The 13,969-nt window shown below is 38.7% G+C and overlaps 1 protein-coding gene across 1 annotated transcript in view; it reads left to right on the forward strand.

Moving 5' to 3' along the window:
* Nucleotides 1–13,969, forward strand: part of GUCY1A2 (guanylate cyclase 1 soluble subunit alpha 2) — a 437,093-nt gene that overhangs the window by 75,403 nt on the left and 347,721 nt on the right. Inside the window, exon 3 of the mRNA XM_043481195.1 lies at nt 6,436–6,557. Within this exon, the coding sequence (XP_043337130.1) occupies nt 6,436–6,557 (122 nt within the window). The remainder of the gene's footprint in view (nt 1–6,435; nt 6,558–13,969) is intronic.

The following is a 13,969-nucleotide window of genomic DNA, read 5'->3' on the forward strand; positions in this document are numbered from 1 at the left end:
GAGTATATCATGCCATTCCCTTCTGGCTTGTAGACTTTCCATTGAGAAATCAGCTTAGATAACCTCCTGGGATTTCTCTTGTGTGTTATTTGTCTTGTTCTCTTGTTGCTTTTAATATTCTAACTTTGTCTTTATTTAATTTTTGTCACTTTGATTACTATGTGTTTTGCTGTGTTCCTCAGGTTTATCCTGCCTGGAACTCTCTGCCTTTCCTTGAATTGGTTAACTATTTCTTTTCTCATGTTGGGGAAGTTTTAAATTATTATCTCTTCAATTATTTTCTCAGGTTCTTTCTCTCTATCTTCTCCTTCTGTGACCTTTATAATGTGAATGTTGGTGTGTTTAATGTCCCAGAGTTCTCTTAGGCTGTCTTCATTTCTTTTCATTCTTTTTTCTATATTCTGTTTTGTAGCAGTGATTTCCACCATTCTGTCCTCCAGGTCCATTATCCATTCTTCTGCTTCAGTTATTCTGCTTTTGATTCCTTCTAGTGTATTGTTTGGAGAAGGCAATGGCCACCCACTCCAGTACTCTTGCCTGGAAAATCCCATGGATGGAGGAGCCTAGTGGGCTGCAGTCCATGGGGTCGTGAAGAGTTGGACACAACTGAGGGGACTTCCCTTTCACTTTTCACTTTCATGCATTGGAGAAGGAAATGGCAACCCACTCCAGTATTCTTGCCTGGAGAATCCCAGGGACAGGGGAGCCTGGTGGGCTGCCGTCTATGGGGTCGCACAGTGTTGGACACGACTGAAGTGACTGCAGCAGCAGCAGCAGCAGTGTAAGGTTTATCTCTGTTTCTTTGTTCTTTAGAAATGTTTGGTAAACATTTCTTGCATCTTCTCCACTCTTTTTCAGAGATCCTAGATCATCTTCACTATCATTAATCTAAATACTTTTTCTGGAAAGTTGCCTATCTCCACTTCATTTAGTTGTTTTTCTGGGGATTTATCTTTTTCCTTCATCTGGGACATATAATTCTATCATAATTCTATTTCTTTTCATTTCGGTTAGCTTTCTGTGATTGTGGTATTAGTTCCTTAAACTGTGGACTTGAAGTTCTTCTTTCTTCTGTCTGCCCTCTGGTGGATGAGGATAAGAGGCTTGTGCAAGCTTCCCGATGGGAGGGTTGGCTGGGTGGAAGTCTGTGGGGGTCCTTCTCTGGTGGGCAGGGCCTTGCTCAATAAAGCTTTAATCCTATTGTCTTCTGATAGGTGGGGCTGCACTCCCTCCCTGTTAGTTGTTTGACCTGAGACCACCCAGTTCTGGATTCTGGAGGCTTTATGGTAGGGCTCATGGCAACCTCGGTGAGGACTTACGCCAAGATGCATCTCCCAGGGCTGCTGCTGCCAGTGTGCCTGTCCCCGTGGCAGGCCACTTCCGGCCCATGCCTCTGCTGGAGATCCTCAGACACTCTCAGGTTGGTCTGGCTCAGTCTCCTATTGTGTTCCTTTCCCTTGGGTCCTAGTGCACACAAGGTTTTGTTCGTGCCCTCCAAGAGTGGAGTCTCTATTTCCCCCAGCCCTGTGGAAGTCCTGTAATCAAATCCCACTTGTCTTCAAAGTCAAATTCCCTGAGGATTCCCAGTCTGTTTGCCAGATATCCCAGGCTGGGAATCCTGATAGGAGGCACAGAACCTTCACACCAGTGGGAGAACTTCCTCGGTATTATTGTTCTTGAGATTGTTGATCGCCTACTTGGCAAATATAGGGCTTGATTTTATTGTGTTTGCATTCCTCCTACCATCTGGTTGTGGCTTCTTCTTTGCTTTTGGATATGGAATATCTTTTTTGTGTGTGGGTTCCAGCATTCTCCTGTCAATGGTTGTTAAACAGCCATTTTGGTGCTCTTGCAGGAGAAGATGAGCACATGTCCTTCTATTCCATCGTCTTGAACCAATCTCCCTCCCTAATTTCTGAAATTGTGCTTTGCCTAAAGCTAGTCTAGGCAGCTGAAGTAATTCAGTTTTTAGGTGCCTTGGATTGGGATGAGGAATCACAGTGGATAACAGAGAGTAGGAGCTAACCATCTTCTTTTTAACTTTTAGTTCAGCCTCTAATTGCTAACCTTCCTAGCCTTCTATTTCTCTGTTTTGGTATTCTGCCTTTGGATCTGTGCCATTTATCAGAGCTCTAGGATTATATAATCTTGCTCCTTAACGAATTTTTAAAATACCAGTAGCCCATAGGAGCTCTCTAAGGCTTTTTTAGCCTGTGAGACCTAGGCTTGAATGCAGTGAGCAGCTGTTCAAAGGATCAGACAGATGGAGGATTGGGAGGGAGTAGCTGATGGAGGCTGTTGTTAGGAAGTAAAATAACCTCTCAGTACTTCAGTGACTTTATCTTTAAACATTTATTCTATGCCTTAACTTATTCATTCATTTGTTCATTTATTTATTCATAGACATCATTCAAGTTGGGAGAATAAGTGCTTAAATAATTTATTCATGCAGTGTAATAAATCTTCACCTCTTGATCTACACTGTCACCATCGTCTCTGAGAGAGAGGTTCCACTCTGTTAATAGTTTTCTGGTTTCTACTCCTCTAGTTTCTGATTAAGCATGTCTGAAAGTGAAAATGTTAGTCAATCATTCGTGTCTGTCTCCTTGTGACTTCATGGACTGCAGCCCGCCAGGGTCCCCTGTCCATGGAATTCTCCAAGTAAGAGTACTGGAGTGGGTTGCCATTTCCTTTTCTAGGGGATCTTTCTGATTCAGGGATTGAATCCAGTGTTCCCACATTGCCCTGGGGCTCAAGAATTGATATTTCTAAGGAGTTCCCAGATACTGCTGATGCAACTGGTTCAGGGATCATGTTTGAAATCCATTAAAAACCATACAATAATGTACTGTGATAGAATAAAATCTGAGCTCTTCCTGTGATCTGGGCCTCTGCTTACCTCTGATTTCATAGTACTCTACTTCCCACGTTTCCATCTACTCCAGCCATTTCCAGCCTGCTGTTTGTTTCTCTACTATGCCAAGTTTGCTTAGCCTCAAGGCTTTTGCACATACAATTTCATATTCCTGGCATGCTCTATCCTCAAATGTTTGCATGGATTATTCCTTATACAGGTAAGTCTGTGTTTAAATCTCATATCCTCAGGAAGATATGACAATCAATCTGAAGTAGTCCTCAATCCCCTACCTCAATCTCTACCCCAAGGATTTTCTACTACATTATTCTGTATTAACTCTTTTTATAGTGCTTATCATTGACTTATATAATTATTTCTTTATTTTGTTATTTATCTTGTTTATTTCTATTATATGTAATTGTATCTTTGTAAATGCTTGGTATGTAGGAAGAACTAACAGTTTATGTTGGGGTCTGGGAGTGGAGAAGTGTGAATAAATTAATATGTTGTACCTTAATGGTATGTACACAGAGGTATATATATAGTGGATTGTTTTTTTTCAGTCACTCATCATGTCTGACTCTTTATGACCCCAGGGACTGCAGCACACCAGACTTCCCTGTCCTCCACTATCTCCCGGAGTTTGCTCAAACTCATGTCCATTGAGTTGATGATGCTATCCAACCATCTCATCCTCTCTTGCCCCCTTTTCCTACCCTCAATCTTTCTCAGAATCAGGGTCTTTTCTAATGAGTCAACTCTTCTCTTCCCTTGAATAAAGATTAAGCTACAATGATTTCTGTAGAATATTAGAAGTGAAAGTAAGGGTGAGTTAACCCTGATTATTTTGTTTAACAAACTTCAGTGATATTACTTAATATCATATCAATACCATAAGTTTGTCATGGTCAGATTTTGTGGCTGTAAATTATTTTATCTAAAAAGTCATCTAGCTTCTTTTTGATGTATTTACATAGACAATGTATCTTACTGAATAAAAACAATAAGTTAAATAAAAGATAATATTTATTGATTGCTGTCTGTTTTTGGAGTAACATACGGGGTGCTTTATTGGCTTCCCAGGTGGCTCAGTGGTAACAAATCCACTTGCCAGTGCAGGAGGCACAGGTTCAATCCCCGGGTTGGGAAGATCCCTGGAGAAGGAAATGGCAACCCACTCCAGTATTCTTGCCTGGAAAATCCCATGGGCTAAGGAACCTGGTGGGCTACAGTCCATAGGATCACAAAGAGTTGGACATGACTAAGCACACACAAATGGGTGCTTTGTATTTTGTATTTTATTTAATACTAACAATCTAATTCATAGGATCATTGTATTAGGTTCATATATATATATTTTTCCAGATGAGGAAATTGAGATTGTGAGAATAAATATTTTGTTTAAAGTCACTCATTAAAATGGTGGAGTTTGATTTAAAAACCAACCTGTTTTTGTCTGTACTTAATGAGTATGCTCCCCATTCCACCATTTACTGAGTAATTCCTGCATTCTAGAAACTGTAGTAAGCATTTTGCTTAACTGGTTTTTTGGAGTCTAATCTTAGTGAGGTGTACAAACATTAAGCCCTTTTATCTTTTTCTCTCCAATCATTTCAAACATGCTAGAATAAGCCCTCTTTGATACTAGATTGGGAGAAGATTGCTCTGTTTTCCAAGTAATTTCAGGGAGTATGAAGTCCACTCCAGACCAAATCAAGTCTTCAGTCTCATATCCTATCTAATTCTCTGTCCCTCTCTGCCTGGGTCAGGCCTTGGCCTGAGAAACTTGGAATCCAATGTAGAGGTGACGTCGTGTATTTTTGAATCCTCTGCTTTAGGCCAATCCTTTCTGATTCTTTTTCTCTTCTGATGTGTTATATTGTACTTAGTCACTCAGTCATGCCCGACTCTTTGTGTTTCTATGGACTGTAGCCTGCCAGATTCCTTTGTCCATGGGATTTTCCAGGCAAGAATACTGGAGTGGGTTGCCAGATCCCCTCCAGGGATCGTCCATATCCAGGGATAAAACATGTGTCGCCTGTATTCTTTACCACTGAGCCACCTGGAGAGGCATGAATAAAATAGTAGAATCTTTGTTTATTTCACTGGTGGTTGTAATAATCCTCTCTTGGCTGTGATGCCCTCAGCGAGATACATATACAGGCTCTGCCTTTACTGCTTCAGATTCCCTGGCTCTTGGCTCTGTGGATTTCATTCCACGGTCTTGCTAGTGGTATCCCTGCCCCTAGCTGCAGCTTCTAGATTGGGAAAGCAAAAGGATGGGACACCCCCAGCAAACCTCTCTCTAGTGGTATTTCCCTAACCCATGAGAAACTCATGTGTTTTTACCTTATCAAATGGTAGGACTGTAGGCCAATCCCAGTTTGGCCCTATTTTCCCTGCATAAGTCTCTTTGGAATCTCCTTCTTCTGTTCAGATATAACAGGATGTTCAGAAATTCACCACCTCAGCAGATATATAATGAGAGATGAGATACTTAACCCTCAGTCTCTATCAGAGTGGATCCCTCTTTCACCAACTGGGTTTCTGCAGGGAACATTCTCCTTCTCTCTTTTACTTGTGTTTGTATGGGGGTGTGATGGGGAGAACAGCTGTACTCTCCTAATTATTATAACTCACTCTTCTGATTATTTTCTTTCAAACTGTTCTATTCCTTTGCTTTTGTATGCTGGTGGTGAGGTGATAGTGACATTTAGTCACTTCTTAATTTCTGAAGGCGATGTCTGGTCTTGGCTACTCTTTTGGAACATTAGGGCATTTGACCCTGACCACTATTTTCTCCAGCTTTGGTGCCTTAGCTTTAATTGAAAGGAAATTGGAAAAGTTTCAGTCAATGCAGGCATTTTGTCTTTCAGTCCTCATAAGAAATCTAGGAGTTACCTCCCATTTTATAAGGAGGAAAGTTAGACTAACAGAGATTAGATAAATTGCCCAAAGTCTCACAGATAAAGGCAAGACTGTGATTCAAATTCTGTCAGATACCAAACACTTTGTTTGCTTGTTATCCATGCACCATACTTCTATCTTCTTGACTGTGATAGAAGTTAAGATGTGTTTACTTTCAATACAGTTATGCCAATGCAAATTATCATGGTTAGTTATTCTTTTTCCAGGAAAATTCATTGTAGAAACAAATAGCCAGTGGCTGCGGAGAACTCAATTAAAGAAACATTAGCTATACAATCTGATATATTTTCTGGTTCTCACTATTTTTTTTTACACGTTTGTTTTCTTATTAATAATTGCTTCCACAATGTATGACAAAACCCACTGAAATGTTGTGAAGTAATTAGCCTCCAACTAATAAAAAAATTAAAAAAAAAAAGAAAAGAAAAGTAAAAAAAAAAAAAATAATAATTGCTCCCAGTTCCAGGTCCACATTCCTTATGCTGATATTAATGGTGAGTTATGTCAGAAATTATGTTTTAAAGCTTCAGTGATTTCCAAATATCATCAAGACAAGAGTATAAACTACATATGCTTGTGTATATGTATAGGAATGCATTTTCAGAGGCTTTAAAAAATTTCTCCATATGCTAATTTTGTTTTCTTCTTAGTTATAGGGATACAGAAAAGAATTTCTACAATATCTCTAACAGATGCTCCTATGCAGACCATTCCAACAAAGAGGACATTGAAGAGGTCTCAGGAATTCTTCAGTGTACTGCTAATGTACTCGGTATAGTAACTATATATTTATAAGATTGAGAGAGAATGAGTGAGGGGAGAAGAGGAAAGGAAAAGAGTGTTTCAGTTTCACTAAAGGGAGATTTGAAGACTATAGTGAACTGAGACCAGGACCTTGTCTTTAAGTGATTTAATTTCAATATTTCTGATGATGTTTAAATGAAAATTACCTGCATGCCATTTACTTGGAGATTGGAAAACATTATTTTAAAAACACATTCCAGGTAAACTTTTCTAGGTACTCATATGTTAGTATTATTAGCCTCCTGTAATCCATATTTCTCTGACTCTAGCTCAGTTGAAACTGGAGATCTTCCTCTTTTCTCAAAGCCTTTGCTTTATTATTATTATTATTTCATTATTTCTGGAAAGCCTGCTTGGTGCTGGAGGGTGGATCACATGTACTCATAGTAGGCTCTGCAACTCCAAGGCAGTGAAGCAGGCCATCCATGGAAGTCTCTGTGTCCTGCTTGTTGAGGAGTGTCTATCTTGAAAATACTAATATTTATGACATAGGCCTGGTTTTAGACACTCCCACCATGATAAGGATTACTCATACTGCACTGATTCATGCGGCCATAAGGTACCATAAGTGAGATGTACTATCCTGTGATCTGCAGTTCTTGGTGTGTGGGAGCTACATATTATTATATGCAAAGTAGATAACATAGCAGGAGTACCTTTTGCTTTAATATCTTTAGAGTTTTTTGGGGGGTCTTTCCCCCCAGAGTCTTTCGATGTTTTTTGCATCTTCTTTTTGCCTTATGACTCAGACAGAAATCCTTGGCTTGGTGGGGAGTGGTAGTGGGGGACAGCAAATCTTGGTGACTGACTCCATACCAAACTCAGAATCACCTCTCTTTCAGAATCAGATTTTGGAGACTAGGGAAAACTTGCTTCCCTTTCTTTCCCTTTAGGGTAAATGCTTTCCCTGGAGACATCTGAGTCCCTCCTGCAAACAGATTTCAGGTGACCTCAACTCATGAGTTTACCAGAGTTTTCTAAACATGTGTGACTTCCAGAGGCACACCTAGCTTTAACATGCAAACTAGGACTACAGCTACACATTGACTACATTTTCTTCCTGGGTAACTTTCTTAAACATAAAATATTATCATAAGAATATGAAAGTTTTGTGAGGGGAGCATATAGTTCTAAGTGGCTGGTCCAAGACAGTATTGGGCAGTGGAAAGGAAGGCCAAAGATTTACTTACGTCAGTCTTAGTGCAACTACATGGGTGAAATGCTACCCAGACAAACATTATTATTGGAGAAGATAAAGGTTGAGAGTGGGATGGGATTGGGTATCACCCAAGAACTATTTATAGTTTCCCGATTCTGTATTTCCCAGGACTCTCTCATAAGCAATATGAATTGCTTTTGATGCATTGTGATTTTTGAATGAACGGGGTGAGATGGTGTCCCACTATGAGGAATGCATCAGAATCTTGGCCAAGTGAAGTTTATTGTTTGAAAAAATGCTCTTTACTTGCCAGTTCTAAATGATTGCCTGAACCTCACATCTCCTTTCCTTTCCTTATGCTCCCCACTTTGACAATTGATATTAGAGGGAGTAAAAAGTGTACAAGGTGAAGAATATGTAAGAATTACTAAAGACTCTTTCTAACTATAACTTGCACATAAGTGTGCACAATTCCTACAAGAAATTTTAGTTAGATAATTTGTTGCAATAACCACCAGTGTCACTGACACTGTTGGGGCTTCCTAGATGGCACTAGTGGTAAAGAACCCGCCTGCCAGTGCAGGAGGCATAAGAGATGCAGGCTTGATCCCTGGCCTGGAATATCCCCTGGAGGAGGGCATGGCAACCCTCTCCAGTATTCTTGCCTGGAGAATCCCATGGACAGAAGAGCCTAGCAGGCTACAGTCCATAGAGTTGCAAAAAGCCAGGCATGACTGAAGCAACTGAGCACAACACACACAGGTGATACTGGAGGCCTGGCTCAGTTTAGTTGCCTTTCAGAAGTTGCCATGAGGTAAATCAAGTTAGTGAGTGAAAACAGCATAGGCAGTATGCTGCCTGATGACATTAGGGAAGGGGTAGTTTTTAAATAAGTAAGTATAATTTAGATGGGGGCTGTGTAACAGGGTTTAGATTTTCATTACCATTAGATTTTTCTAAAACAGAGATATTAAGTCTGATTTCTTCCCCTGTAGGCAATAATGGGTAGTTCTCAAAATGTATAAAACACAATCTTGTAAATGACTGTGACCTCTTCACTAGATGCTGGCATGTGCCTAAGCTGTAGCTGTTCTCTTGAATAATGTCCTTTCATAATTCTTGAAATATAGACTAAAGACAAAGATAGCAGCTTTACTAGTTGTATTCAATGAAAGCTTTATTTTTAACAAGTCACTGAATTATGGATTAGTCTTGGTTTGCTTAGATCCTACCTTTTTAAAAAATTACATTTAAAGTCTCTTGTGCGATGATTATGCAAAGGTAAGAACTGATTAACTCGTTGGAAAGAAAAACACCATAAAGAAAAGGAACCTGTTTTTAGTTGGAGAGTTTAGCATGGAGAAATAGAGTTTCAACTAAAGAAAAATGTTGTTTCCTGGTACTCTTCTCTGTGGATGCCAGAGGACAGTTTTACAAATCTATGATTTATATTTACCAGCTTTGGGTAGTCTGCTTAGAGTATTGGTGGGTTGAAATTGGGGGATATATATTTCTTTCACTGTCTTAACGTATTAGAGAGTATAGTAGAGACTGGGTCTTACTTTGTGACTCAAATGGTAAAGAATCTGCTTGCTAATTCAGGAGACCCGGGTTTGATCCCTGGGTCGGGAAGATCCCCTGGAGAAAGGCATGGCAACCCACTCCTGTAATCTTGCCTGGAGAATTCCATGGACAGCGGAGCCTGGCGGGCTGCAGTCCATGGGGCTGCAAAGAGTCGGACAAGACTGGGCAACTAGCACCCACACACGGCAGAGACTAGAATTGTTTGTTCACTCATATGAGTGTGCTTATAGTTCACATGTCATAAAAAACTTTTAAAGTCATAGGTCAGAAAATATGATCAGAGTAGCAATTTTTTTTGTCCTCTCAAAATGACCATCTCTATTGACTTGGTATAAACTCTAGTTTGACCATTTACTGGCTCTTCAGGTTAAAGTTTGAGATTAGTGACTGGCATGGTATAAAAAGAGAAACCTGAAGAGAAGGAGAAAGATTGTTGCAGAGGACCAGTTATGCCTCTGTCATTCATTTTTCCATTGCTTCTTCCCTAGGACTCCCTGGAAATGTGCATTTTCTAGAGTGGTTTATACCCTCAGTAATGGGAAAGAACTATTTGTAGACATCAACATTTTTGCTATTGATTTTCCTTTGTTGACTTAGAAGCTAGTTGTTGTTATATTGTCTCATTATTTATAAATTAGGGACAGACCCAGAGCGATGGGATGGGGAGGGAGGTGGGAGAGGGGATCGGGATGGGGAACACATGTAAATCTATGGCTGATTCATGTCAATGTATGGCAAAAATCACTACAATATTGTAAAGTAATTATTCTCCAGCTAATAAAAATAAATGAAAAAAAAAAAAGATTGTCAATACCAAAGTAATATAGGAAAAAGTATACTAAAAAAAAAAAGTACAGACTAGTCCTTATTTTGATACTCTGGTATTCACTGTGATATAGTAAAGTCATCTAAAGAGGCTTTAAACTCTGTAAAAAGGATATTTAAAGAGAGATAGTTGTGAACAATGCCCTCCCTACTGGAGGCTTTTAGAAGTCTTAAATGTATTGCTTTATTTAGTAAATAATTTGCATGCCAAGGTGTATGATTTTATTTACTTTTTACTAAATTTATTTTGATTGAAGATAATTGCTTTATATTATTGTCTTGGTTTCTGCCATACATCAACGTGAATCAGCCATAGGTATACATGTTCTCTCCCTCTTCAGCCTCCCTCCCACCTCTCACGCCATGCCACCTCTCTAGGTTGTCAGAGACCCCAGTTTGAGTTCCTGAGTTGTAGAGCAAATTCCCACTGGGTATCTATTTTATGTATGGTAGTGTGTTTCCATGCTACTCTCCCCATCTGTCCCACCCTCTCCTTTCCCCCTATCCTGTCCACAAGTCTGTTTTCTATGTCTGTGTCTCCACTGCTGCCCTGCAAATAGATTCATCAGTACCAACTATCTAGATTTCATATATATGCATTAATATATGATGTTTGTTTTTCTGACTTAGTTCACTCTGTAATAGGTTCTGAGTTCGTCCACCTCATTAGAATGGACTCAAATGCATTCCTTTTTATGGCTGAGTAATATTCCGTTGTGTTTATATACTATAGCTTCTATATCCTTTCATCTGTCAGTGGACATCTAGGTTGCCTCCATGTTCTAGCTATTGTAAATAGTGCTGCAATGAACGTTGGGGTACATGTGTCTTTTTTGATTCTACTTTTCTCAGGGTATATGCCCAGTAGTGGGATTGCTGGGTCATATGATAGTTTTGTTTTTTTTTTCATATGATAGCTTTATTCCTAGTTTTTTAAGGAATCTCTACACTGTCTTCCATAGTGGCTGTGCCAATTTACATTCCCACTAATAATGCAGGAGGGTTGCCTTCTCTTCACACCCTTTCCAGCATTTATTGTTTGCAGATTTTTTGATGATGGCCATTCTGACTGGTATGAGGTGATATCTCATTATAGTTTTTTATTTGAATTTCTCTAATAATGAACAGTGTTGAGCATCTTTTGATGTGTTTATTAGTCATCTGTGTGTCTTCTTTGGAGAAATGTCTGTTTAGGTCTTCTGTGCCCTTTTTGATCGGGTTGTTTGTCTGGTATTGAGTTGCATGAGCTACTTGTATATTTTGGAGATTAATCCTTTGTCAGTTATTTCATTTGCTGTTATTTTCTACCATTCTCATTGTCTTTTGCCTTTCTCCCATTGTCTTTTCAGCTTGTTCATAGTTTCCATGGCTCTGCCCAAGCTTTTAAGTAGGCCCCACTTATTTTTTTTTTGTTGTTTTTATTTCCATTACTGTAGGAGGTGGGTCATAGAGAATCTTGCCATAATTTATATCATAGAGTATTTTGCCCATATTTTCCTCTAAGAGTTTTTTAGTTTCTAGTCTTACATTTAGGTCTTTAATCCATTTTGAGTTTATTTTTCTGCTTGGTGTTAAAAAGCGTTCTAATTTCATTCTTTTACCACACAGCTGTTCAGTTTTCCCAGCACCATTTATTGAAGAGACAATCTTTTCTTCATTGTATATTATTGCTTCTTTTGTTAAAGATAAGTTTCCCATAGGTGTGTGGATTTATCTGTGGGTTTTCTATCTTGTTTCATTGGTCTATGTTTCTGTTTTTGTGCCAGTATCATACTGTCTTGATGACTGTAGCTTTGTAGTGTATTCTAAAGTCAAAGAATTCCTCCATTTCCATCCTTCTTTCTCAAGATTGCTTTGGCTATTCAGGGTCTTTTGTTTTTCCATACAAATTGTGAAATGTTTTGTTCTAATTCTGTGAAAAATGCCATTTGTAATTTGATAGGGATTGCATTGAATTTGTAGGTTGCATTGGGTGGTATCATCATTTTCATAATATTACTTCTACCAACCCAGGAACATGGAATATCTTTCCATCTGTTTATGTCATCTTTGATTTCTTTCATCAGTGTCATAGTTTTCTGTGTACAGCTTTTGTCTCCTTAGGTAGGTTTATTCCTAGATAGTTTATTCTTTTTGCACAATAGTAAATAGGATTGATTCCTTAATTTCTCTTTCTGGTTTTTGTTGTTAGTGTATAGGAATGCAAGTGATTTCTGTGTATTGATTTTGTATCCTGAGAGTTTACTAAATTCACTCATTAGTGAAGTGAGTAAAGTTGCTCAGTCGTGTCTGACTCTTTGCGACCATAGCCTACCACGCTCTTCTGTCTGTGGAATTCTCTAGGCAAGAATACTGGAGTAGGTAGCCATTCCCTTCTCCAGAGGATCTTCCCAAACCAGGAATCAAATGCAGGTCTCCCACCTTGCAGGTAGATTCTTTACCGTCTGAGCCATCAGAGAAGCCCAAGAATACTGGAGTGGGGGGGGCGGTGGGAATCTTCCAACTGAGGAATCAAACTGGGGTCTCTTGCATTGCAGGTGAATTCTTCACCAGCTGAGCTACCAGGGAAGCCCCAAAATTAGCTCTAGTAATTTTCTGATAGTATCTTCACAGTTTTCTCTATATAGTATCATGTAGTCTGTAAACAGTGAGAGTTTTTATCCTTTTCCAATTTGGATTCCTTTTATTTCTTTTTCTTCTCTGATTGCCACAGCTGGTAGTTCCAAACATATGTTCAATAATAGTGGTGACAGTAGGCACACTTGTCTTGTTTCTGATCATAAAGAAAATGCTTTCAGGTTTTCACCATTGAGAATAATGTTTGATGTGGATTTATCATATATGGCCTTTATTGTGTTGAGATAGGTTCCTTCTATGCCCAGTTTTCTTTGAAGAGTTTTTGTAATAAATAGGTGCTAAATTTTGTCAAAAGTGATTTCTGCATTTATTGAGATGATCATGTGTTTTTATCTTTTAATTTGTTAATATGGTGTATCACAGTGATTCATTTGCATATGTTGAAGAATCCTTGCATCCCTGGGATAAACTGAACTTGCTAATAGTGTAAGATCTTTTTAAGGTGTTGTTGAGTTCTGTTTGCTAGAATTTTGTTGAGAGCTTTTGCATCTCTGTTCATCAGTAATATTGACCTATAATTTTGTATGTGTGTGTGTGTGTGTGTGTGTGTGTGAGATGTCTTTGTTTTTGGTATCAGGTTGATGGTGTCTTTGTGGAATGAGTTTGGAAGTGTTCCTTTCTTGCCAATTCTCGGAAGAGTTTCAGAAGCATAGGCATTAACTCTTCTCAAAGTGTTTGATAGAATTCACATGTGAAGCCATCTGGGCTTTTTTTTTTTTTTTTTTTTTGATGGGAGGCAGATTTTTCATTATAGTTTTGACTTCAGTGCTTGTGATTGGCCTGTTCATAGTTGCTATTTCTTCCTGGTTCAATCTTGGAAGGTTGAACTTTTCTAAGAGTCTGTCCATTTCTTCCAGATTGTCCATTTTGTTGGCATATAGTTGCTCATAATAGTCTCTTTTGATCCTTTATATTTCACATTTTCTGATGTAACCTCACCTCTTTCATCTAATTTTGTTGATTTGTTTCCTCTCCCTTTTTTCTTGATAAGTCTGGCTAATGGTTTGTCAATTTTATTTATCTTCTTAAAGAGCCAGCTTTTAGTTTTATTAATCTTGTTTCCTTCATACCTTTTTCATTTATTTTAGCTCTGATCTTTATGATTTATTTCCTTTTACTAATTTTGGGGATTTTTTGTTCTTTTTCCAGTTGTTTTAGGTGTAAAGTTAGGTTCT

The sequence above is a fragment of the Cervus canadensis genome, chromosome 11, assembly GCF_019320065.1.
Source record: "Cervus canadensis isolate Bull #8, Minnesota chromosome 11, ASM1932006v1, whole genome shotgun sequence".
NCBI classification, from domain to species: Eukaryota; Metazoa; Chordata; class Mammalia; order Artiodactyla; family Cervidae; genus Cervus; species Cervus canadensis.